The sequence below is a fragment of the Electrophorus electricus genome, chromosome 15, assembly GCF_041902795.1.
Source record: "Electrophorus electricus isolate QZ-2024a chromosome 15, ASM4190279v1, whole genome shotgun sequence".
Taxonomy (NCBI): domain Eukaryota; kingdom Metazoa; phylum Chordata; class Actinopteri; order Gymnotiformes; family Gymnotidae; genus Electrophorus; species Electrophorus electricus.
The window spans coordinates 10,983,431-11,010,112 of record NC_137511.1 but is presented as its reverse complement, the minus strand read 5'-3'; the positions used below and the strand labels follow the sequence as shown (position 1 = coordinate 11,010,112).

The 26,682-nt window shown below is 39.9% G+C and overlaps 1 protein-coding gene across 2 annotated transcripts; it reads left to right on the top strand.

Annotated features, from left to right (window-relative positions):
* Positions 1–18: 18 nt before the first annotated feature.
* LOC113581568 (ornithine aminotransferase, mitochondrial) lies at positions 19–14,309 on the top strand. 2 transcript variants are annotated; one of them, XM_027016794.3, is made up of 10 exons: positions 19–126; positions 4,505–4,729; positions 8,181–8,405; positions 8,566–8,661; positions 8,897–9,024; positions 9,365–9,487; positions 9,761–9,889; positions 11,663–11,776; positions 12,059–12,203; positions 12,666–14,309. In XM_027016794.3, exons 2-10 carry the CDS (start codon positions 4,513–4,515, stop codon positions 12,824–12,826), a joined length of 1,338 nt encoding a protein of 445 aa, XP_026872595.1. In that variant the 5' UTR covers positions 19–126; positions 4,505–4,512; the 3' UTR covers positions 12,827–14,309. The 2 variants fall into 2 exon arrangements, with proteins under 2 accessions (XP_026872595.1, XP_081553988.1); XM_081697862.1 differs by lacking the exon at positions 19–126 and adding an exon at positions 326–498.
* The last annotated feature ends 12,373 nt before the right edge of the window (positions 14,310–26,682 follow it).

Here is a 26,682-nt window from a genome sequence, read left to right as displayed (position 1 = left end):
GCGTGTGCGTCATGAGTCCTGACATATAAAGGCGCGTTGAACGCCTAACACGCCCACCGGTGACCGCGGTTGTAGGGCATACGTCGACGCTCCAGGACAATATCAAGAATTCAGAGTACAATAACGGTAACGTAATTAAACACATTCTGTCGTTGACTGTTTTAGAAAAGGTAACACTGTGGCTTGGTACATGGTTTGAGTGAGTTCATTACATCCATATTAGGTGAACGCGTCTAGGTGGCATAATTCAGTTTACTTAGGCTACCATCATTCACTTAACCAGACGAGAACGTTTGGCTAACGTTAGCTTTCTCCCGCATGGATGTTCGTCTAGTGCGGGCTCCATCACCTGTGGAAAAAGGCGGGTCGTGTATGATTTAATTTTAACGTATAGAAAACTCTTATTTGGGCTTATTTCTTTATCGACGTATTGGTTAGTTATCCATGTGACGGTTAATGTTAAACGTACCAGCTGTTTGGTGGTTGCGGAATTGCTAGGTAAGTAGGTTAACCTAGCTAAGCCGGCTAGCGAGCTAGTCGGTAATTTTCCACGAAGTTGATGAGGTGACGGGATGCAGAAAAGGAGCCTCGGTACCTGTGATGTGCTGTGGACCGTGACCGGAATAACCGGATTCGTTAGTCCTTAACTAGCTAGGCAAGATCCAGATTTCGAGATACTGAATTCACTGGCTAGTTACCAGTCTTGGCTAGCTAGCTATAAATAACCAACGTTAACGCTAGAAAGATAGCTGAGGCTGGACAGCAGCGTTGCCTGTAAATTACACGTATCCAGGTATCGATGCTAGTGGTTAAGTTTGCTAGTTGGCTACGTAGGATAGTTAATGATACAACACCTTTCCCAATTTTTGGAGTGCATTTTATAAATATCTGGAAAATTACATCATTAAACTTCAGTTAGCTAAGTAGCTATCTTACTGTTCGTCATACACAAAAAGGCTAGCTAGCGTTACTAGTTAACTAGCTAATTAATTTATAAGTAACGTTGACAAAACAAGTTTGCATTATGCTAATGTGTTGCGCATGGTAAAACATGTATAGGCTTGTATTAAACCAGTTTAGCTAGCTACTTGGCTAGTCCTTTTTCAATATTCGGTGTGGTTTCAAATTTGATCTAACCCACGATATGGCATTTCCAGTCTGCACGCATGCACGTTTACTCAAATAGTCGTAGAAACGCTTTCCTAGGTAAATTCAAACGGTTAACTAGTTAACAAATCATATTTTCGGGATATTTTGCTTTAACGTAAGTACATGTAAAAAAAAAAAATAAATAAATCAGTCTGCTCTCAGCAGCTGTCTCAGTCATTCATTTAGTAAACCAGAGGGAGTGAGAGATTGTACATTCACTTCAACTGTTTTAAAAACGTGCGTTTTGGTTTCATGCTTGGTTTACTGCTTCATGCGGATTAGAAGATCGCGCGTGTTTGCGCGCACATGCTTTTCTTAATTTAGCAGCAGCCTAGTAGTGGGTGTGTGTGAGAGGGTGTCGCGCTGCAGCCTATCGCCTTCCAGTGACCAATTTTGACAGGCAAAACAAACGCAACTCTTTTCCCTTGATGGGGTCACTGTCCTTGGTGAGGTCGAAGCGCACATGTTATAAAATCTCACGGTTACAGGTTTCTGTAATATTCCCCCCTTTTTTAACTACTTCTCAAGAAGCAGAATATCATTCTCCTCGCCTGATGAGGCACGAGTGAAAATCATTAAAAAATAATTAACGAATGAAATAAGGAATTAAAATGAATCATGCAGACATTCGCATTATGCCTGGATTGTTCAACTATGTAAATCACATATTAACTATTTTGATTCTAAAACCAGGAGAATTATCTTGGGTTTGGACTTTAAACAGTTGAATACATGTCAAAGCAGAAGTTACACTTATTGTAGTACTGCATTAATTCAGTTAGTTTTTGAAATGGGAAAGTTAACTCAGTTAAATATGGTGACAGATTGAGATGTTGGTTAACCTCATCACAATTTTGGAAAAAAAACAATAGACCAAAACACTTATCAGTTTGCCTTTTATATAGCTTTAAATATTGAAGTTGAATTCTGAATCTTTATTTTAAAAATGTTACATGACATGAAAGGTCTGGATTTAACTGAAATTAGTGGGGTTGGTATAGAAACATTGAAGTGGAAATGGCCTATTCTGAATAGATTTCAAATGCAGCAAATTTAAATTTTGCTGCAAATATGGCATCTGTATACAGCAGCAATGCTAATAAAGACTATTTCAATGGCCACCATCTCACCATATGAAGCCATTTTTTTTAACACAAACATAATCTCAGATAACCTTTGTATCTAAATAAAGCCCAGTTGTGCATACCTCTGCACCTGGAGGTCCACAGGCCAGAACATTTTTGGTAATTTAATTACTTGAAATGCCTGATTCAACTCCCAATGTAATATCCAGTTTTAGGAGGTGTGTTTGGGCAGGGACATCAAACTGTTGGACTTTGCCCTTCAGGACCTGATCCTAGCATTGCTGCTCTGGAGCTTTCTGAACAGCTGTCCCTAAAATGATTCCAAGTATTGATTTGAGTCCAGAAATCCATGCCGAAGCTTAGAAAAAGACCAAAAAGAAAAGACATGCGACTCTGAAAATACAAAATGGTTGTTTGCTCCTCAGAATGGGCTAAAGTTGAATAAGAGAGGGTGGGGGGGAACTTGCAAGTTACTTGGTACAAATCTTAAAAAATAAAAATAAAAATGTAGTCTCTTTAAAGAGTAAGGTAAATTTTATGTGGACCTAGTTCTAGGTGTTTTGTCAGTTCTTGTTTTCTGATTAAATTTATCAGTATTGCCTCACCTTTCCGGTTTGTTTGCACGAGTCATTAATGGCATTGTCTGGGCACTTTGAGCTGCTGTTTCTGCAACCAGATACTCAACAAAATGGCAGTGTGTGCTAACAGGTTGGGGATTATGCATACAAGTAGTCTGGTTCAGGCATCATGAAAATCCCAGTTGTGGGTGTACAAGAAGGGTGCTGGTATGCAGGATGCTTATTTTGGTAGGATGCATAGTGCTTTGTGGCATTTCGTCTGCTGTGCATTGGTATTAGTTTCATGTGTTGTAGTTTAGGTGCTGTGGCAAAAATGGGGAAACTGGTTTGTTGCATACATCATTTCATGTGACCTTGCTTAAAGGCCAGAATTATTTCACCTATCTTGGAACAGGTAACCCAGAAATTTACATAAGACTATGAAATGCTTTATTTTGAAACAACACAATTTTGGCAAGCTAACCTCTCATCGCTGCAGTTATTGTTAAAGTACACGGATATAGGCTCTTAGGAACAGACCCAAGCGATACATGTGCAGTCACTTACTGCTTGGTTTTATGGAACAAATGTAACAGTGGAACAGTTTACCAGTCAAGATAAATATGACCACTAGACCTATATAGCTATAAATACACAGTAAATCTTTGAACTACTTTATAATATTTTGACCATGTTTCAAGTAAAGATGAGCTCTTTACTTGATGAGAAAAGATGAGAACTTGAGCTCACCTAAATACCATCTCTGCAACTACTCACAAATAGCTTGGATATCCACTAGTTTGAAAATGAATACAAGAAGTACTGAACATGCTCATCACCAAATGTACCTGGTCTCCCTCACTGCTTGCTAGCTATCTTTTCACTAGACTGAAAAGTGACTGCATAGCTATCTAGCAAGCTAATCTTAAAATGCACATTCAATCATGTAAGTACACAGCATAATGGTTAAAATAACAATTTGCACTGTTGTAATAAAGTGCTAGTAGATGTGTGCATAACAAAATGCAACAATTTGGGCCTGGTTTAGATTTTAAAATATTGACTGGTTCTTTTGCTTCAAAAACTGCTTAAACTATGACAAAATTGATCAGATTAGTCATGAATCTTGTCATGGTTTCAATAACTAACAATGTATAGTTAAATATCATATTTTGTGATATATCTGAATATACCAAAGATGGAGTTATTGCTCACTACCAAAAATGGGTAATGTTCTGCAAAAGTGCAGACACCAGTTCTTTGCCCTGAGCATTGTCACTGTTTAAAAATAAACTTTACTGTAATCAACATTAGCTGAGAGCCCTCTCTTTGTTACCATGTGTCATGCCATCATTCCTAATGTTTTTAGTATAAGAGCAATAAACCAAAATATGTCAAAACCGATTTGCTTTGTTTTTAGTAAGGCAGAGACAGATTTCCAACTCTCTTCTCACTGTTGTCAGATGCTCTCTTGCTAATGCTACAACTTGCTCGACAGAAATGCCTTGATTACTGCAAAGCAAAGATATAATTTAAAAAAACAACTGAATATTTCTTAAGCTAAAGCACTAGTAGTGTAATGATGCATACAGAACAAATATATGACCACAAATTAAGCAAATCAACATAAGTTCTAAGTTGGAGAGAAATTGTTTGACCTTGGAGGTTTTTAATTTGAGTTCTGTTTGTGTACTTTCTTCTCTGTTTCTGCAGGAATCATAATGAAGTCCATGTTGACCCATCTGACAAGGGCTGTGGGCAGGGCCTGTCCTGCCCTCAGCTGCACAGTGCATTCTGGGACACGGGCAGTCTCATCAGTAGCATCCCAAGCCAAGCATGAGGAGCGGCAGCTCACTTCTGAAGAAGTGTACAGTCGCGAGGAGCGTTATGGAGCACACAATTACCATCCTCTCCCTGTCGCCCTGGAGAGAGGAGAGGGTGAGTAAGACCTACAGGCAACAGTCACACTGCTGTTGTGGAATGGCTATTTATATTTTCTCATTTGCATGTTTGATAATATCTGTTATTTGCATAATAATATTTGTAATATGCAAATGATTCCTTAAGGAGTCAGGAATTGTTTTTGTATGTTGCAAGCTTAGGATCTTGGTTGGTTAAAGGGTTCCTTATTTTTAAGGGCACTATTTCATTACCATGTTGACTTCCAGGAACCCATAGCTACTCAAAAAACAAACCAATAGGTCACCGTGTTGCCACTTATAGCTTGGGTTTCCCACTGAAGTCCTGGGGCCCCACTGCTGTTCCATATAGTGCCTAATCTAGCACACCTCAGTGTTTGACTGTTTGAAGTATGTTAGGCAGGTTGATTGGTCATTTGCTGACAGTGTTTCCTCTAATCACAGATACTAGAGCTAGCTAGCAGTATTAAATATATGGCTAGCTAGAATAATAACTTGCCTCGCCAGGTTAGCATGCAATGTTAAGATAATAGCCTACCTTAATCCTCAGCACTGAACATTGACACAGTGTTAAGATTCATTCTCTCAGTGAGTTGAAAATACGTGACACAGTTCTCTCTTCATATCAAGAATAGGCAGGACTGTACTAATGTTTAGCAAGATTGTGGAGCCTCAAATTACTTCCAAAATGTAACAGTGATGCTTGAAATGATCAAAAACAGGAATGTCAGTGTTTATTACATTCAAATTCAAATCAGAAGGTGAACTCATGCAGGTATAAAATGCAGAGAAATGTGATATTCTCATTTGACATGTCGTAACAGCAACAGAAAAACATGAAGGTCAGTCACTTAATTCTGTCCAGGTGTTTTTTCCTCCAATTTTCCTGCATTTCAAGGATAATCAAATTTCAAAGTGATTACATGAGTGAATTTGAGTGGCATGTCTAGACTCTTATTTTAAACCACGTAATATTACTGCATTCTATTGTTTTGAAAAATTATTGCATGAGTGAGACCCTTTCTCCATCTGCAAGATGCTAATAAATTGATCTGTGCTCCCCCCCATGACTACTGTAATGTATTGATCATAGGACTTCCAGCAATAAACACGACCTCAATTTGTTTATTGTATATGCAATTAATAAATTGATAGTTTTATGGAAAAGTGTGTTTTGAACTTTTTTTTTTTTTTTTTTTCCCTGGGCCTGTTAAAATATACAAGGGGTGAGAAACTGATCTGCTGGCCTAGGGTGGACACTGTACCTGATCCATCTCTTCAGCACATCATGGCCTTCAGGGGCCATGAAGTTAATTGTTTTTTTTTTTTTTTTTTTTTTTTTTTTTTTACATATTTGTGCATTCACATAAGGCATGTGTAGTTGGGAATAAAATGTGTATTAAGTATTTCTCTTGGCAAGGAACATGGAAAAGCATAGGTTACTTACCCTATATAGTTAGTAAGAATGCAACCATTGTGGCAGGTAAATTAACTACAGAATAAATGCTAATATTAGAAGTTGGACTTCAAATTCTTTAGTAAATATTTTAATTTAAACACTGTGTTTGAATAGAAATATCCAAATTAATAGAAATTACCATTTTGCAACTTTGAAATGCAATTTGGATATGTCCATCATTAAGGGTAACTGAGAAGATCTCTGCATCCAAAAAGTAATATTTAAAGGAACAAGTCATTTAGTTTTGTATGCTCTAGCTACTCTTAGCCCTATCTGCTATGCAGATCATTTTAATAAGACCTTCCATATACACCGCCATGCAAAAGTTTGTGTGCCCCTGGTCAAAATTTGTGATGCTGAATAGTTGAGTGAGTAGATGATGAAAATGCATAAAATTAAAGGTGGTCTTTTTTCAAAATTAAGATTAGTGTATTTTTGTTTTGTACAATTTTAGGGTGGGGGGGGAGTAAAGGAGTTTGGGTTGCCCTTTGAGTTTTGAGCTGTTGGATAACTTTTACCAAGATCTCAGACCTTAGACTGTTAGGACTATGACTTGTTCAGTCATTTTTAGGAATGGCTAGGTGGTGCCAATTTTCAAAGCTTTATAAATGCTTGGATTCCTCAAACCTTGTGTTGACAGCACCAATGGTCTACTTTAAGCAGCTGCTTCATGCTCTGAAAGGGGAAAATAATTGATGCCCACAAAACAGGAGGCTTTAAGAGGATAGGAAAGTGTTTTCATATAGCGCTGTCTGCAGATCATGATGTAATTAAATGACAGTTAACAGGAATGGCGCAGTCATGCTGACGTTGGGAAGACTAAGAAAGTTCCAAGAGAACTGCTTGTAGAATTACTACAAATGCAAATCCTAACCCATGTTTGACTGGAGGGGGGAAAAAACCTTCAGGAAGACTGTTCAGACTCTGGAGTGGTGGTGCACTGTTCTACTGTTCAGTGACACCTGGACAAATATGACCTTCATTGAAGAGTCATCAGAAGAAAATCTTTCCTGCAAATGGAACATTTGCTGCACTGAGCAAAGGTATGCTTGGAGAAAGGATGCAAAATTTAATGAAAAGTATATCTCCCCAAGTGTTTGATCTCATGGCTTTCACCGTCCCCTGACAAACATTTGAAAATCTGTATATCGACCTCAAAAAAAGCAGTGCATGAAAAACCCAGCCCAAGAATCTCACCCTTTGAAGGATTTTCAGCCATGCTTCCTTTCAGTCAAGAACTGAGAGACTGCTTGGTACAAAAAGCATTTAGAAGCCATGATGCTTGTTCAAGGGCTGTTAAAGTACTATGCAGAAGCCCAAACATTTGCTTCAGGCCCTTCTCCTTTTTTAAGGATAAATATTTGCATAAAATGTGAAGTGTACGTTTAACTTTTATGCCTTTTGGAAATCAGCTGATCTGCTATACAGTAACGGAGGTTTTGACCAGGGTGCTTATGCCACGATCATAGAAAATCTAGATAGTATGTGAACCCTAAAACTGGGGGAGGGAGAAAAACAAAAACTGACAGAATGGAGAATTATACTGGGTGGCTCCCATTCCTGTATCAGATGGCTGTAGGTATGATGAACAAGCTGTCTTGTTCAAGCTGTCAATTAAGCCCTTCTTAGAATTCAAAGACTCTTTTGGTTTAGCTGCACTATTGTCTTATGGTTGTATCTAAGCAGTTATTAAAAAGCTAATTTTAGAACAGGAGTAGTGAACAAATCCTGTATCTGCTGTATGTTTGTATTTTATTGAATTTATTGCAAGTGGCTAGGGATACATGTGCCTAAGAAAAGAAAAAATTAAATGTAAACTGTTACCTGAATTCACAGCGCTTTCTCTTAGAGCCAGTTCATCTTAGGATTGCGCTTAATCATGGAGCCATTCTCATTCTATGTGTGCCAAATTTTGAGTGCATTGACTGACACAAATTTGTTGGCTGGTGTATGCCTGTTCATGATGAATTGAAGTAGGCAGTGTTTATTGTCTGCTTCATGTCCATTTCAGGAATTTACGTGTGGGATGTAGAGGGCCGTCGTTACTATGACTTCCTGAGTGCTTACAGCGCAGTTAACCAGGGCCACTGCCACCCGAAAATCATTGCTGCCTTGAACACCCAGGCCTCTCGGCTCACGCTCACTTCTAGAGCATTCTACAACGATGTTCTGGGCACCTACGAGGAGTACATCACAACCTTGTTTGGATATGACAAAGTCCTGCCTATGAACACAGGTTATTTAGTATTCTTCTGTTTTGAGTTTTTCTTTTACAGAATCTCACAGAACTCAGTCACTTCTGTAACACACCACAGGACTAATCTTTTGCTTGACTGTGTACCTATGTTTGTTACAGTGGTGGTACTTACTTTTTGCTGTTGTGTTGAATGGTTAAGGTGTGGAGGGTGGAGAGACAGCCTGTAAACTGGCGCGTAAATGGGCCTACAGTGTGAAGGCTGTTCCTAAATATGAGGCAAAGATCTTGTTTGCAAGTAAGTCCTTAGAGGAGTTGAATATCTGTAAATGTTGATTTATTTTTAACTTTCTGTATTTGTGTTTCCCTTAATGTTAACAGTATAAGAGAGCTTTACTTTTCAGCTATAAACAGCTACAGTATTTGGAGCTACAATATTTGACTTGGACTTAATGTCAAGCCACATGGCTCAGTAGTCACTGTTTGTAATGTGATGTTCTAGAAGATTAATTTCTGCCTATCTCTTTCAATAGAGGGTAATTTCTGGGGCCGCACTATGGCTGCCATCTCAAGCTCGACGGACCCCAGCAGTTACGATGGCTTCGGACCGTTTATGCCTGGCTTTGAGCTTGTGCCTTATAACAACATCCCTGCACTGGAGGTACTGCCCCTGCTCTGCTGGAGGCTTCATCTCTTCTCCACTGGCTTTGCCTTTCAGTGTTTACTTTTTCATTGCCTTTCCTTGTTTCAGATAATTTTTATTTTTGAATCCAAGTCATAAAAGTAATTTGTCCACAGCAGCCTACATGTATAGGAAACTGTAGTTTTGCAGTTTTTTGGTCTGAAGCACAGCAGCGACTCAGGTTTGCTTGGTTGATCATGCAGCTCAGTTATGATTTGCTCAGACACCCAAACATTTACATCCAAAAAACTACACCACTGAAACATAATCACATTTTAAACTCTGTGCTTCTGGGTTCTTGGTGTCTGTGTGTGTGTAGAAAGCCCTGCAGGATTCCAGAGTGGCTGGGTTCATGGTGGAGCCCATACAGGGTGAGGCTGGAGTAGTAGTCCCAGACCCAGGCTACCTAACCAAAGTGCGTGAGCTCTGCACAAAATACAATGTGAGTAACAAACCTACCCACAACTGTGGCTCCATCTGCACACATCACTTTAGCAATGACATGACGTGCTTTATGAGCCCCCGTCATGAAGCAGTGCAATGCCCCCACTCCTTGTTTTAAAATAGAGGGGGGGAGTGGGAATATGAATTCATTGAGTATTGCAGTTTGTGAATTAATGTATAACTGCCACAACACACATCAGAATTAAATGCAGTTTTTTGCTTTTAAGCTTTTGTGTGTGTGCGGGCGCGTGTGTGTGTACGCGCACCATAGGTCCTGTTTATTGCGGATGAGGTCCAGACGGGTTTGGCACGTACAGGCCGCCGGCTGGCTGTGGACCACGAGGCTGTGCGGCCAGACCTGGTGGTGCTAGGCAAAGCTCTCTCCGGGGGCGTGTATCCTGTGAGTGGCTAGAACACACAACACACTTTTATAAACATATACAAACACACCTGGTATTTCTTGGAAAGGTCTACAGGTATGCCCTTGCTGGAACAGACAAACATATCCACACAAACACTATGGGTTCTAGGAACAACTGGTGAGTGCAAGAAGGTGTTTATGTACTGTGGTGTTAGAAAAAGCTATAACAATATAAATAAATAAACAAATTTATGTTTACAATATTTATTTGATGCTTTTATTCAAAGTGACTTCTAATTGAACACAACTTGAGCAATTGATGGTTAAGGGCCTTGCTCAAGGGCGCAACACTGGAAACTTGGCAGTGATCTTCTGATTACTTGTCAAGTACCTTAACCACTGAGCTACCCCTGCTAAATAAACAAATCAATCCCATTGTGATTGATTTATATTAATATAATTATAATAATACAATATTAACAGTGGTGCAACACACTGTAATATGATCTTGGCACATTCCTCAGAAAGCAGGAAGTGAAGAGGCTTTTACTTGTTTGTCGTGATAACTTAAAGCAGGCTCATCCAGTTGCTTGCTACTACAGGGACACCTGCAATTAAAACCCAAACACCCCCACCACAACAGCTGTGCATGCCAGCAATGACATTCTTTTAGCAAGGACAAATAATTGTGGCAGTAATCCAAAACCCAGTGTCAGAAAGGGTGTGGGGCATGGTAAGTCTTTCACTGTGTAGGCCCAGTCCTAACGGGTTTAAATGTGTCTTAAACAATGAGGCATTGAGCTAGGATGGTCCTTTTCCACTTCTGGGTGTGGTCATATTTTTGTGATTTATTAGCTGGGTTACAATTTGCATGTTTGATCATGTGCTTCAGTTGCAGAGTCAAGTATGTACCATTTTGCTCAGGGACTACCACTAGGGGGCACAGCTGTATATGGTTTGATAATGGAGCGCTGCTGCCCAGCTTGCATCGAAGCTTGGTAATGTCTTATTTGTCATGAGTTGAATGACCTGTGTTTAAGCTGCCTTAGTCACTTCTCTTTTTGACTGTGTTCATTACTTTGTGTTATTTCTATATTCTCGGTAAAAGAAAACTCATTTCACAATAAATGTATACTGTTCTTCAGATTCCTGGTTTATTAGTTATGGGAATGCTGCTAGGAATGTCTTCCTTATTCCTGTTTTGATTTTGTATGTTTTAAAATTCTCCACATACGAGTTGTTCTGCGTGTTTTTCCTGAGTAGTCTTTGCGACAATGTTTAAACCACCAAGACACAGGTTGAGGATAAACATTTGGGTCTTAAATCTAACAACGATGCATGTTAAAATGGAAGACACTGCAATGTGATACACACAATGAGATCTGAATGATGATAAACACCACTTTAACAGGGCTGGGAAAGGAATGCACCCTTTGTTGTGATTAACAGTCTTGTGAGCGGACTTTTGACTAACACAGACAGTAATATGACTTAGCAGGGGAATGGGAAAAGAATGACATTTTCCGCTTTAGTGGAGGAGTGTAAGCCACAATTCTGCAATCCTGGCCTTTGAGTTCTGCTGCACTGCACATTTGAGGATCTTTTTAACCTCCCAACACATGCCTTTACTAAGCAGCTCAAAGTGTCTTTCATGAGTCTAGAAGTGATGTGTTTAGAGCATGAGAAACATTTGAATGTGTAGTGCTGTGCTCCTGCATTGCTGGTTGAGAAAGGTCTAGGGTAGATCTGGGCACTGTGTTGCGGGTCTGTGTCTTAGTTGAGTCAGTGGTGTAACTACTGTTTTTGTTCCAGGTGTCTGCGGTGCTATGTGATGATGAGGTGATGCTGACTATCAAACCAGGTGAGCACGGCTCCACCTATGGAGGAAATCCACTCGCTTGCAGAGTTGCCATCGCTGCCCTCCAGGTCTGTTTCCACCCACCCGACTCCTTATCTCGTCTTCCACCCACCCACACATGTAGCCATTTTGCATTTGTATGGAGCATTGCGTGATGTTTAGGCATTGCTTGACTGTGAAACCTGGCTTCTTGTTCTATATACCTCTATGAAGAGTTATTTTCCGTACCTCATCTAATGACTTTTAACCCTTTGATTCAAGTTCTGATTAGTTCCTGATTCCAACTACTTTTGTCCATTTCTCAGTTCATTGACTGGTAATGGTGCTTTTGTTTCTTCTCATCTGATCAGGTCTTAGAAGAGGAGAAGCTGGCACAAAATGCTGAGAGAATGGGTCGCATTCTGAGGGCGGAGCTTAGCAAGCTGCCCAAAGAGATTGTGACAGTGGTGCGGGGGAAGGGCCTCCTCAATGCCATAGTCATCAAAGAGACTGAAGGTATGACTCAGTTTAATATACAGGGCAACTGCTCAAATAGTATTCTAGGGCTAGTCTACAAACAGAGAGTTAGTCTCACATCATCAGGTGCTTAATGCATCCTCTGCTCCTCCTCTAGAGGATGAGCTGCATTTCACATGGTCCAGTCTATATGGCTTAATGTGAAAACGCAAGTCTTCACGGCAGACAAAAGTTCTTTAAGTCTTATCCAGATTCTGCAACACAGAAAGTAGACATGCCAATTACTGAGCTTATGTTTTGGTTTTTGTTTTTTTGTTATGGATACAGCATTGGGGCAGTGTTGTGTTGAGAAATCTGAACACTGCTATCTGAAGTTATACTCCTTGGTTCAGTGTATTTGTTCAAAGTCTGTGCCTCAGATGCTGCTGATATGATCTTGCTATAGCTATGAGCTTAGGCTAATCTGTCCTTAACAGAGACTGTGTCTGCTTGTTCTTTTAGACTACGATGCCTGGCGAGTGTGCTTGCGTCTCCGTGACAATGGGCTCCTTGCCAAGCCAACTCATGGTGACATCATTAGACTGGCCCCACCCCTCATCATTAAAGAAGACCAGGTCAGAGAATGTGCTGATATCATCCAGAGAACCATCCTCTCATTCTAAATTGAAGAACCCTAAAATAAACCTCAATCTCTCTCCATCTATCTATCCATCTCAAAATCTCTGAACTGCAGGTAGAATGTCAACCCTATGAGTACATATATTAAAATATAATTTTGAAATATATTTGGGTACTTATGAAGATTGGTTTTGGTTTTAAATGGAATCACATACTTTTTAAAAATATCCTTGACTTTTAGTGTTTCTCCATGCAGTTTTTAGTTTTATGACGGTTTCTGTTACGATGCAAGGAATATGAAGGGTTGTGTAATTCTGGGTGAAGAGGACCCTGAACAGTACTGGACTGTGAGTCTCATAGATGCTGCTAGTTTTCAAGTGTCTCTCAGTCCCAGGCCTGGACACCCTGCATCACTGTGTGTTCCCAGTTCTAGCACACCTGGTTCAGGTCCTCAGGTGATTAGCAAGCATTTTGCAATTGAATCCCGGTGTGTTGGGGTCAGAGAGAGCATCATTAGCCACATCTATGCACCAGTCTGCTGACTGATGCTGAGTCTAAGCTTAGTTTTGGATAACATTCAGTGTATATAGGGTGTCCAGGACTTGGACTCAGTGCCTCTTAGCTGTTCCTTTTTATTTGTTTTGTTTGATGAATGCTGTGTATTTCTGATAAAATCATCAAACTGAAAATTATTCGAGGGAAAAAACTTGACTTAGCCAGTCTAAGTATACAAATTAAAAAGCTATAGATGTATTTTTTATCATACATCTTATTGCACACATTTTTCGTTAAAAAAAAAAAAGTTGGCTATTTTAATGCAACAAAAAATGCTGCATTGAGATATCAAAAATGGTCATTGAAAAACAGGAAACATTTTAACATGTCAACTGAAATGTTACAAAAGCTGATTTTCTACTGAAAGTGACATTCATGTAGGACATATGTAAAATTTTCTTGTGCGCTTGCCAGATGGAACAGCTTCTGTAAGTACGCATTACAAGTGTTAAAACATTCTGGTAAGGTCTTATCTGCTGCAGTGTTGATTTAACCTCTGCCCTATTTGAAATAATTATATTGGTACCATGATGCTGTTGGAGGACCAAACCTTTTGACTAGGACTTTTACAGCAATAAAGAAAACAACAAAACAACCAAAAAATCCAGAATGCTTTTGTTCCAAGGTCCCAGTCTGAATACACTGTAAAGCAAAGCAAGTCAGTCTGGCTAAGCAAAACATAACCTTTTGGGTCACACAAACCAATTTCTGTGTATTTAGAGACTGGACTAATTTGTTTATCAAGAAATGTATTCTGCTCTCCAGAAGTGTGTGTCTGTGTGTTTGCACTTGCATAGACTGGGACACTTTCATCTTGGCTTAAGCCTGTGAGACTAAACTTATTTATCTGTACAGAATGTTGTTAAAATTTTAATGATCGATTGTTAACTAAACAGCGTGCATACGGATTCAAAGATGATGTCCTGGTTAAACTTGTTTCATTATTCTTAAAATAAATGGCTGATGAATCAGTGTGGTGGCTAATTGTTGTTCTTAAATGTTTTGTTTACAGTTTTTTCCTAGATTTGTAATTTTGTCAAATATCTTCCTAGATTTGCAACAAACAATGAGTAAAGAATGGAATAAAGATTCCCCAGGATGTAGTGCTACATCTGACATGAGAGCAGCAGATGCAGTGCATACAGACAAGAAATCTGATCAACACCAACCACAGTGCCACTGTACAGATCACTATATGCAGTTTTAAACAATCATTAAACACAAAACAAGAGAATGGATAATAGGTCATTGGTGGTACTGTTTTAGAGGTAATTTCAGTCAATGTGCAGATGACAATCTACAGATTAAGTGAGAAAAGTGACTAAATGAAATAGGTGGTGCAATAGAAATGAAAATTGGGCTGAGTTATTTAAGGTGGGCTTGAACCCAGGTCAGCTAGGTGATGACACCACGTGAGCAACCACGGCCCAACAATGGTGGGCCTGTGTGCAGAACAGTTAGAGCTTGGATCAAGTAAACCTAAAGGAAAAAACTAAACCACACTAAGCTTGGAAAAAGGGAGAACAAAGGATACCACAGGAAGAAATGGCAACCCCGATGTACTGGGGAAAAACAAACTAAAACTTCCCAAATAAAACCAGAAAACGGAGGAACTTGAATGGCTAAGGGAAGCCTCAGGAGAGAGACAAACTCGAGAAGGGAGGGTACATGTTAAAACAGACACCCTCGCAGAGCAGAAAAGTGGTGTAGCACAAGGGCTTGATGCCCAAAGTTACCAGCTAGGAGCTTGACTTAAAACTAGCAAAGACCCAGCACCGAATGACTGTCACTGGGCTTATATAAGGTCTAGCCCAGCTGTTGGGTGTTAAGCCTGATTAGTGGTGTGCCTGACTCGAGGCCTCCCTCTGGTGGCCGGAGGGGACCTCGGCCTGGCACCAACCCTTACAAGTTAGGATTTCAGTCAGAATGTGCAGGAGTCCATTTGGTTGATTTTGTTCAAAAACCATAAGGACATGGGTGTTCCATAGCCTCGGTCCCGCTGGGAGTGTTGTAAACGGTCTGTATGATCAGGAAGCGAGGTTCTTCCTGACGCGCCAGGCCTTCCTTATACACCACTCGGTGTAAATAGTAGGAAAACTTGACCCAGTAATGCGCCACCTTTTGAGCAACCCTCTACAATGCTTTCCTGTCTGAAGCGAAGTTTCTGTACCAGACAATGACTTTGGGCCGTTTGGGCAGCTAGAACCTTAGAAAAAAGCCTTTGCACCCCAATTCAAGTCCTGAAAGTAAATAATATAAATAAAACTAAAGCGCACAATTTTTTCTATAATTTTGCTGTTATACTTTAATCGTTTTCTCGTATCAACAACAGTATGCAAAGTGTGTTTGTAAATGGGCATTTGATTCAACGTGATGTATCATGTTGATTTAAATATTTAAACTTTAAATATTTAAAAAAATCCTTTGAGTATTAGGAGCTACAGCACAAATATGAAACCAATAAAGTATTGCTGTTATGTTGGGCGATGCAGTCATGACTCAACAGACACTGCAGCAGAGGACTCTGCACATGGCCCAGGGGGGCTCCGGTCTTTAGAGTGATGGAACCATCTCTGAATCAGAACTACCCTGAGCTCTTCACTCTGCTACTGGGTTCTTGATGTGTGAGCAGCCTCTGTTGCTCACACATCAAGAACCCAGTAGCAGAGTGAAGAGCTCACTCCGAGTTCAGTTTACTGATTTTTGAGGTATGATGGTGTTGAATGCTGAGCTAAAGTATATGAACAGCATTCTAATGTGTCCATGCTGTCACAGTGGCATAAAGTCATGTGGATGGCAGCCTCTGTGAAGTGGTTTTGCTTGACAGTTGGAGGGAGTGCGATTGTTATTAAGGCACATGACCAAGGGCTTCATTGTAACCAGAATGATGGTTCCTCATTTGAGCAAGTAAGGACAGCAGTCTGCTCCAGGAAGATGATGAAAATGTCCCTGAAGACATCAGCTAGCTGGGGGACGCACTCCTGGAACATGTGACCCAGAATGCTGTTGGGTCCAGCAGCTTTGGGTGGTTTCACCCCCAGTGTGTCCTGCTTACATCAGCCATAGTCATAGACAACACCTGGTCTCCAATGGGATGTGTGATCCTCTCTGCTGCGTAAGGTTTTTCAGAGCATCTGGAAAGGTGCTGCCACTGGTGTAGATGAGGTCATTATTCCTCCTGTATTTACTGCCAGTTGGAACACCCTGCCGCATGCGTTGTTTGTGAAATGACCATTAATTTTATTTGCATAGCTTGGCTTTACTGATATTGGTGATTGAGTGTGTTCCTGGCTGTCCTTTAGTAGTGAACAGACCTCGGGATATAGGCAGGGCGTCTGGTTTGGTTGTGCAGAGACTGTTTGAGTGATCACTACATTGTCCACACTCTTATTATGCAGCAAGTGACAGGTAATGCCTATTCTTCCAGCTCTGTGTGATCCTCATATGAAGCAGCATTTTTAAATCTGCTGCATGCAGTGCAGCTGAAACAGTGCTGCAGAGCTGAAACGGCTCCTTCTGTCCTCACATTTATGGGTTTTCTGACTGTTTGTTTTTCCCAGTTTCAGCAGTGGTTGTTGTGAGGCATCAGCAGTACAGAGTCTGAGCTGGAGGCAGAGGACAGTCCTGTGTGTGCTTTTTGTGTTCATGTAAACATGAGCCAGTGTTGTTGGGATGAAATGTTTGTAAAATTTGAGAATGTTTTTCAGATACATATGGTTGAAATAAAACAACAATGAATTGCTCCGAGTGTTTGTTCTGCAGTAAGCTGGCTGTGTCATATACTGCCTCCAGTGTGTCCTTGGCAATAGCATTTGGTACTGTGTAAACTAATTATGTAGATGGCCCAAAATTCCCTGTGGTGGAAATGGGGGTGTCATTTTTTTTGTCTATTCTACTGCTGCAGAGCTGTAGCTACAAACGACAGATGCGTTCATGCACAAACCTTTGTTCCCAGACGCACAGTTCACTTCCTCTGGTCTTCCCAGACAGAGGGTTGCTGTTTACAAGCTAGTTCTAGTTGAAGAAGTTGCCAAGTATGGAATGTGCTTGTGAAGCCATGTTAAAACGCAGCTTTTCCTCGTCTTGTGCTGTGCAGTCAGTCTGAGTTTGATTAAGTACAGATACCTGCATACATTTCAGATGCAGCAAACCAGATGGTAATTTGGATAGATGTTGTTTCAGAGACTTCATTTTTCAATTAAAACTGCAGTATCCATTGGATAGTAACGTAATTTGACTCTTAAAGTCCAGCCTACCCTTATCATTTGTAGTGCCTTTTGATTGCACACATTTTCCACTAGATGTCACCACCTCAACACTGCTGCATGCTGGGGTATGACGTTAAATACAGTATGACGTTAAACTTAGATTCAGGACATATTACATTTATTACTGGTAATCATAAGAGTGTAATTAATTGGGATAGCATGGATCAAAGTGAAAATAGAAATAGCCATTTGGTAAACATTAGTTAAGTACTAAGCTATGTCTGCTCTTTTGTTGTGATCCTTAGGCAGGAGCTTTTCAGAGATAGTATGGAGCAAAAAGAGAGATAAAAAGAGAGATTTGGTCACAAAAAATATTACCTCTTGCAAGAAAAAGTATCAAATCTAGTATGAGGACTTAAATATTACCCCATAAATTACATGCCATACCTTTTGAATAGTACCTAGTACCTAGTTGACTTGACTTGCAGATATACAAATCTAGCATGATTATATGCTCATAAATGTCAATCGTCGACTTATCTGGTAAACACATCCACACAGATCCTGAGATCCTGAGGTGAACACTAGCTGAGTAAATCTGGGCAGCTGGGAGAGTCTGTCTAGAATCATATAACTTCTTGTCTCTAATGGATATATTTTTACAATGATTTACAATTTGACCTGGTCAGCAGACAACACTCCTACATCTTTTAGAGTAAGTGTGTATGTGTTTGTGTGTGTGTGTGTGTGTGTGTGTGTGTGTGTGTGTGTGTGTGTGTGTGTGTGTGTGTGTGTGTGTGTGTGTGTGTGTGTGTGTGTAGTTAGCCTTTATACTTTATACTCTGGTTAACTGATTTACAGCAACATTTTTTGTTCTTTGCATGCTTGTGGCATGTTTCCTGTGGCTACTTCCATGTATGACCTTTAAAAGAAAGAAGCATGTGCTATCTGGTTATTTTGGATATGCATATATACAATCACTAATCACCAGCCATTTTTGTAGGATCGCCTATACACATGTAATTATCATGTAATTATCCAATTAGTCAGTTGTGGCAGCAGTACTATGCATAAAATCCTGCAAACACTGTTTAAGAACTTCAGTTCATTGTGACAGTGGCAGGGATGGAGCAAGATGCATGGTCAGTTGAGGAGTTGTCTTTATTCTCCATAACAAAGATAAATGAAAGGGTACAGCATCAAGCTGGAAAAACTAGTTAACAAAAAATGAAACAAGTTTGCTGGCAGTAAGGCTCGTATTTTGGCGATGTGAGAGAGCAGGTGACTCTGTGGTGATATCTTCTCAGGTGCTCTGGATGAGCAATGCTCAGCAAAGGACCTGTGGGCTTTATATAAGGAGTGAAAAGAAGGCACAGGTGTTCACGTTTAGCAATCAGGTGGTTAGGAGTGGTGCAGGTGCGAGTGTGTGTGTGTGTGTGTGTGTGTGTGTGTGTGTGTGTGTGTGTGTGTGTGTGTGTGAGTGAGTGAGTGTGTCCCTCATGCTGGATGCCTGGTGTACCATGATAGGAAAAATGTGATGTGAGAGCTTTGGACTGTGGCAGGGTTTTTGGTGTCAGATGGGCTGGTGTGAGTATTCCAGAAACTGCTGATCTTTTGGTACTTTCATACCCAGCAGTCTAGAGTTTACATAGAGTGGTGCAAAAAACAAAAAATATCCAGTTAGCAGCAGTTCTGTGGGCAGAAACTCCTTGTTGATGAGAAAGGTCACACAGGAAGGCTATGGTAACTCAACTGTGGTGAGCAGGAAAGCATCTCAGAATGTACAGTTCATGGAGCCTCGAGGTGTATAGGCTACAACAGTTGAAGAGCACATCAGATTCCAATCCAGACTAAGAACAGGAATCTGAGGCTACAGTGTGTACAGGTTCACTGAATCTGTTTAGTTCAAGCCTGGAAAAATGTTGCCTTGTCTGATGAACCTCAATTTCTGCTGTGACATACAGATGGTCAGTGGATCCATCCTGCCTTATAAGAACAGTTCAGGCACCCAATGGGCTCCTTAATACCAATCCAGCATCCAATTTGAATTCCACATCATATCTGAATGTTGCTCTTGACCATGTACATCCCTTCTTTATCAGAATTTATAATCTTATAATTGCTACTTTCAGCATAAAAAATAGGCCATTTCATCAAGCAAAAGTGACAACAAACTGGTTCCATAACTCTGAACATGGGTTTAGTGTTCTTCAGTGGTTTTCCCAGTCACCAGATCTGAATCCAACAGAACATCTTTGGGATGTGGTTAAACTGAAGATTTAAAGCATGAATGTATAGTTGATATATAATTAGCAAATAAATGATGCCATCATGCCAGCATGGATCAAAATCTCAAAGGAATGCTTCCAACACCTTGTGGAATCCATGCCACAAAGAATGAACAATGATGTGAGAGCAACTGGGGTTATACTCAGTACTAGAGTGGCATTCCTTATAAAATGACAAATGCATGGAAATGCATCTATATGCTATGTTGTATTCACAAACAATTTACAAGCATATTTGCGGTAAATGTACACTATAAGGCCAAAGTTATGTAGACACACCTTATATTTACTAAGTTTAGGCCTTTCAGCTACACCCATTGCTAGCAGGTGTATAAAATCAAGCACATGCAATCTCCATAAGCAAACCTTTGCAGTAAAAGGGGCATACTGAAGAGCTAATATGACACAGTGATGCCTTGTTGTCCACAAGTGAGTTTGTGAAATTTTTGCTACATATGCCCAGTCAATTGCAAGTGCAAATGTAAGTATATAAGAACAACAACAGCTCAGCCATAAAGAGGTAGAACATGCAGACTCACCAAACTGGCTCTGGAAGCAACATCAGTACAAGAACTGTGCACTGGGAGCTTCATGAAATGGTTTTCCATGTTCAAGCAGCTACAGACAAGCCTACGATCTCCATGTGTAATGTCAAGAATTGGCTGGAGTGGTGTAAAGAACACCACCCCTGTAGTCAGTCGCAATGGAAATGTGTTCTCTGGAGTGATGAAGCACATTTTGACAGTTTGATAAATGAACCTGGGTTTGGCTGATACTAGGAGAACGCTACTTACTTGAATACTTAGTGCCAACAGTAAGGTTTCGTGGAGCAGTGATTATGGCCTGGGGCTGTTTTTCAGGTGTTGGTCTAGTCCCCTTAGATACAGTAAAAACTAATGTTAATGCTACAGTATACAAAAATATAATCTTCCAGTTTTTTGGCAACAGAGTGTGGAAGGCCATTTCTTGTTCCAGCATGAATGTGCACATGTGAACAAAGCAAAGTTTGATGTGAAGGAACTTCAGGACTCTGGTAGTGGCCTGCACAGAGCCCTGACCTCAAACCCATTAATCATCTTTGGGATAAATTGAAATTAGATGTAATGGTCAGGAGGCTACATACTTTTGGCCATATACACCATTTGGCAATATGCACTCAGCTAAAACCTTCTGTTTGATCAAAAGCAGGTTGCATGAAAGTGACTAATGAAGATTGACACAATTAAACAGGATGCAATACTCAAATACAGTCAATCAAGGTATAGTTATACAGTAAGTGTACCTAATGAAGTGATCCCTTAGTGTACAAGACATGTCAGAAAAACAATGCTTATTTAGAGTTATATTCCAGAATAAAATTGTATTCTTCAGGCCAGAGGTTCTCAGTGCTCATTACTCTTCCAGCATTGCACATGTTACCAGGTAATGAAGAGGTCTTTGATCACATGGTTCCTATGTATAAGGAGCTGGAACAGAACACCTGGTCTGTCTGGGGGTCCCAAAGGACCGGAATGATGTTGGGAAACAGTTATGCACTACATTGCTTTCCCTGTGTCTCACTCTCTATATCAAACTGCTGCTTTGTTGAAGTGAAAGGAGAAAGTATTCTGACCAGCATGTCTCAGATCTGCTCTTTTTCCTGCCTCTCTGGCATGGCTTATGGCATGTAAAATGTGCTTTTCCCTGTTTTTTGTGATGTTCTAGTTCTGCACATTAAAGGAACATGTAATGTCCAGGACTGCCAAGATTGTTGCTGTCTGTATGAGCTTTCAGGACTCTTTCTTTAAGCAGTGTTCCTGCTAATAATAAACATAAATAGAGGTAAATAGAGACCGTGTGTGTGTGTGTGTGTGTGTGTGTGTGTGTGTGTGTGTGTGTGTGTGTGTGTGTGTGTGTGTGTGTGTAAAAGAGAAGGAGGAACATAAACTGAGGGCATCTGAGATTACGAGAGAGATTAAAATAAACATGAAGACTCTTAGACAGACATGAACCAGGCTTCCCATTTCTCTACCTGTACAAACAGTGTCAAAACATGCAAATTGCAGAGTTTCTAATGTCTTTTCTAATATCCTGTATTATGTCCTCCCTTAAACCCAGAAAGCCTTTATCAGAACACAGACCCAGCTCAACTCTGGGTCTCATTACATTCATGGTTGTTTTGTCCTTATCACCATAATCTTTCATTTCCATAATCTTGTCTGGGGCATTGGGGCTGGTAAAAATACAAGAGCACAGTGAAACTGTAATTAAATTATGAGAATGAACCAGGGAAAAACTAAAGGATTTTGCACAAATTCAAAGCTTTGTGACTCTTAGCTGTATTGTAGACTTTCTAAATTTTGCTTGAGCTTTAGTGTTTCGTGAGTGTAGAACACACAGGGCAAGTTTCCCAAAGCCATACTAATCTTAACACTAGACTTAGAAGAAGGTCTACTAGTGATTCACCATTGGCACTAGAATTTAATCCAAGACTAGGCTTAATCCATGTAATGAAGTTAAAAATCAATTTACTATTCCCTCATGTTCCCATCTTCTTTTGGGGCTCCTAACCTGCTATGTATTCATGGCCTATATGATCAACTCTGCCTTAACTTGGTTTATCGTCAGATTTAACTAATTTTACCTATTGATTTATCTCATAGATCCTTTCGCTGTATCATCGTAATGGCTTCATTTCTTTTGACTAATGCTTAGGTAAATTTAATCCATGTCTCTCAGTACTGCCTAGAGAAGGGCAGTTTGCCTTTTTGAATGTTATCTTTTCTCAAGTTTTTTTCCTCCTGTGGTTTCGATGAAGTTTCCTCTTGCCACATTCACTCTCAGCTTGCTCATTATGGGGCTGGACAAGGATTTCTATGAAGCTGCTTTGTGTCCATTATAAAAAATACCAAACTACACAAATAAATAAGGAATGAAATGGAATGAGGTAGATTTGTCTAATATGAACTAGATGTGAAGACTGGACTTCCTTTATCTTAGGCTTTTATTTGAAACCTTTCCACACAAAAAACTGCAGCATGTAAATTAATTCAATTTAAGATGTATACTTAATGTAAATTAATATAACTAATTTTAAATTTTCTCCTCTTCTGTATTTCTCATTTGTATATAATATAAAAATATAAATAAAATGTTAAAATATTTTGTATTGTTTTAGAATACTGTGTAATATACTTTACTAGCTGTTCCCCACTATTATATTACAGTATATACGATTGCAATTCCTGTAAAACTTCAGTCCATATGCTGTCACTGTGTTCCCCATAAAGGTTATTGATGCTGGTGGCCTTTTAGTGGGCACTTGAGGACCATGCTGGCAGTTTTTTTCCCCATCACCTTAGTTGTCACACCAACCTCAGATGAATGGTGTTCTTAGGCCAAGGTCTCTGAGGAATTCTTCCTCTTCGTCCCTCTCTTCCGGCACCAGAGGACATGCAGGATGAACAGTGCAGATGGGTTTTGCCCTCAAGAGCAACTGGAGCCTGCTAAGGAATTCTAAACATAGTCTGGTGAAGCTATGTTCTTCTGGGTTAATGGATGATTGGTGTGCTAGCATGTTGTACTGTATTTTCAGAGACTGCTTTCGGTCTGGCACTCAGCGGTAAACACTGTGGTGCCTCCCGAGCACCCTCTCCTGCTGTACCAGATGCCCCAGACTCACTGGAAAAGAACCTCTCACCCAATTGATTATCAAAGAGTCTTGCTAGTGGTTTAGCAGTGATCTGAACTTTTAAAATATTGACCAAATTTCCATTGGCTAAGGAATTGAGAGAAGGCCAGGTTTTATGTAAAGGTCTAAACTTTATAATTCTTATAAACATATCATCGGGTATGAGGTTTCCCAGCACAACATAATTTTAGTTTTTCTTTGTCTGTAGAGATTAAATAATCCTGTACAATTTTATGGTGATGTTATCTTTGTGATACTTTAAGGAAATTGCTTTAGCTTTGACTAATAAATTCAACTTGAACCATAACTTCAAGTGTTCTCTCATGGCTTAACGTTGATTTGGTAAGAACCATGTTCCTGAAACCAGGGGTTAGGTTCATGGCTGCCCATTTCTTCCCCTGAAACAGAGGAAGTGGATGCATGTGGGAATGGAATTAGCAGCTAATGTGGCAGAGAGCGTGCCCCATCATTCCACACAGACAACCAGTGCAGAGCACAGTCGGTAATTGGAGAGCCACCAGTCACTATCACAACAGCCTGAATAATGAGAAGCCTCTCACACACACACACACACACACACACACACACACACACACACACACACACACACAAAAAGACCAACACACGTCTTGGCTACAGTTGTGCAGGCAAGCATCTCCCAATCTGACATATACACAGATGAAAACACCCACTCACTCCAAAAAGAGAAGCATTCAGTATAAATTGCAGCCATACAAGCAAATCAAATAGCCTCAATCTCATACACATAGATGAACACACACACACACACACACACACACACACACACACACACACACACGCACACACACAGTGAGTAGCAAACTCAGAATTACCCAGTGCAGTTGGACTGACTTGGCCTGGGGAGGTTTGGAATGAAGGCGCTCAACTTCATCAAAGAAACACATGGAGTTAGAGGTGACAGATATGGGTTGGATATGCTTTTGAGATTCTTCATATATAGTTAAATCTAAAATCTTTGCATGTTTTACAGAATAGTATAATTCTCAGACTGTAATCAGTATAAGCCATGCTCTTGGAGATTTTACAGTGATGTAGAGAGTATAATTATAAGGATTAATATGGGGATTGTGATGTTTTTGTAGAAAATTGGGTGTTGTTTCTTTTGACCTGAATATTTTTATTCACGTAGGTTTTCATAACACCATTTCACCACACACATTTCAATTTAAATGTGTCCCACTGAAGATCTCATTCGTTTAATTTACTGTGAGTCTGCCAAAAAAGATGTTAATGGTGAGCTTTGTAACTGTCATGATTTGTCCCACCTTGTGTGTGATTTCTGTTCTGATCCCTTGTTTACCTTCCCTTGTATTTTCCTTGATCTTGTGCTCCATTGTTTTCCCTGCCTTGTGCGCAGTTTTCCTGACTTGTTTTGGTCATCTTCTAATCCCTTCACATGCACTTTCTGTTTAGGTTTTAGGTGTCTCTAGTTTAGTGTTCATTGTATAGTAACCCTTGTTTGACTTATTCCAGAAAGTGGGTTTAGCAAATGGCTCAGCTCTGTTAACTTGGAGTTCGTGGATAATGAGGATTTTCCATTCCAAAAACCGGCCCGTGTAGTGTAGGTTAGTTGCTATGGCAACATATGCTCCAAAGCAAACCTGCTTTCTATCAGGTTTACTGGATATAAACCAGAGTTAATCGTCAGAGCACAGCCGATTCTGCAGTGTGAACATTCCTAATTCTATTCCTAGATTATTAAATTTATGTTGTGGCACATATTATTGATTGCAAGAAGGGATTAGACTTTCTTTAAATATTTTTATGACTTTCTTTACTAACTTCATCTGACTTAATCTTTTGAACATTCTTCACCATCGCATTTCACATGATGGATTATAGGATCCCAGATTCGTCCTTGGTTTAATTACAAACTGAATGCATTGGTATTCTATTTAACCACTCCCTTAACCCTCCCTTAAGGTTTTAACAGAGAGTGACGAACATAACACAGGGCCTGTTCTTTTGACCATTGTGTGTTGGTGTACTCAAAAAGTAGTGTATTCATCTTATTATTCAAACGTAGAACTCTGGGAATAAATCTGTGAAAGTCAACAGGATATCCATAGAATATTAAGTATTTAAATTAGACTTTTTAAATGATATGTGGCTTGGCCAGTTTAACAATATGAATTAATGGACGTTCTCTTGCGGGATGGGTTTTGGACACATGCACACCATCAGGACAACAATAGGACCTCTGGAAAGTTGGACTAGACATTAATTGCTTGATTTTTAATTTTTTAAAATTTATTTTTCTATTAAATTGTTATTGTTGTGGTGACTGTTGTCGGCCAGAGGATGCCCCCCCCTTGGAGTCTTGGTTCCTCTCAAGATTTCTTCCTCATGCTCTAGGGAGTTTTTCCTTGCCACTGTCACCCTTGGCTTGCTCAGTGTGGGCTTGGACTTGGACATTTGTAGAGCTGCTTTGTGACAACATCTGTTGTAAAAAGTGCTATATAAATTAATTTTGATTTGATTTGATTTGATTTGATTTGAATTATACCATGAATCTTACATTTCTTATAGCCCACATAGACCCACATTCCTATAACTGATCCTTCAGTAGTCGTTGTATATGAATAGAAATCTTTCTATTCTGTGCAGGCAATGACAAAACACCTTTTTAAAATTCAAGACTTTATTTTAAATAGATTTGCTTTTTTCCACTAGCAATAATATTTAATAATAGTTATAAATAATATAATAGTCGTTAATAGCCTATTAATAATTGCTTGTGTGATGGTACACTGTGGGCTACAACAATTGCACACAAGGCATGTCACTTCATGGCATTGTGTTATAATCACATTTTGCCTCCCATGTGATTAAAACAGTTGCTTTCCTTCTTGGGTAAGAGGGTACAGAGGGTAAGGTACCGCTGCCTGCTGTCTCTTATGGCACCACATCCTCACCCTTCTACAGTCTTGCCCACTGCAGTACTAGATCCAGGACTGAGACAGAACCATAGGCCAAGACATGCCCCTGAGAAGGCATGAGACTTTAGCATGGCTTGTCTGGTACTACAGACACCCTGCCATACCACACAGTGACCCAGAGGAGGAACCGCCACTGTGGTAGAGATGAGACACCACTGGCATAAAATTACTTCTTATTAAATGTTCAAAACCATCATC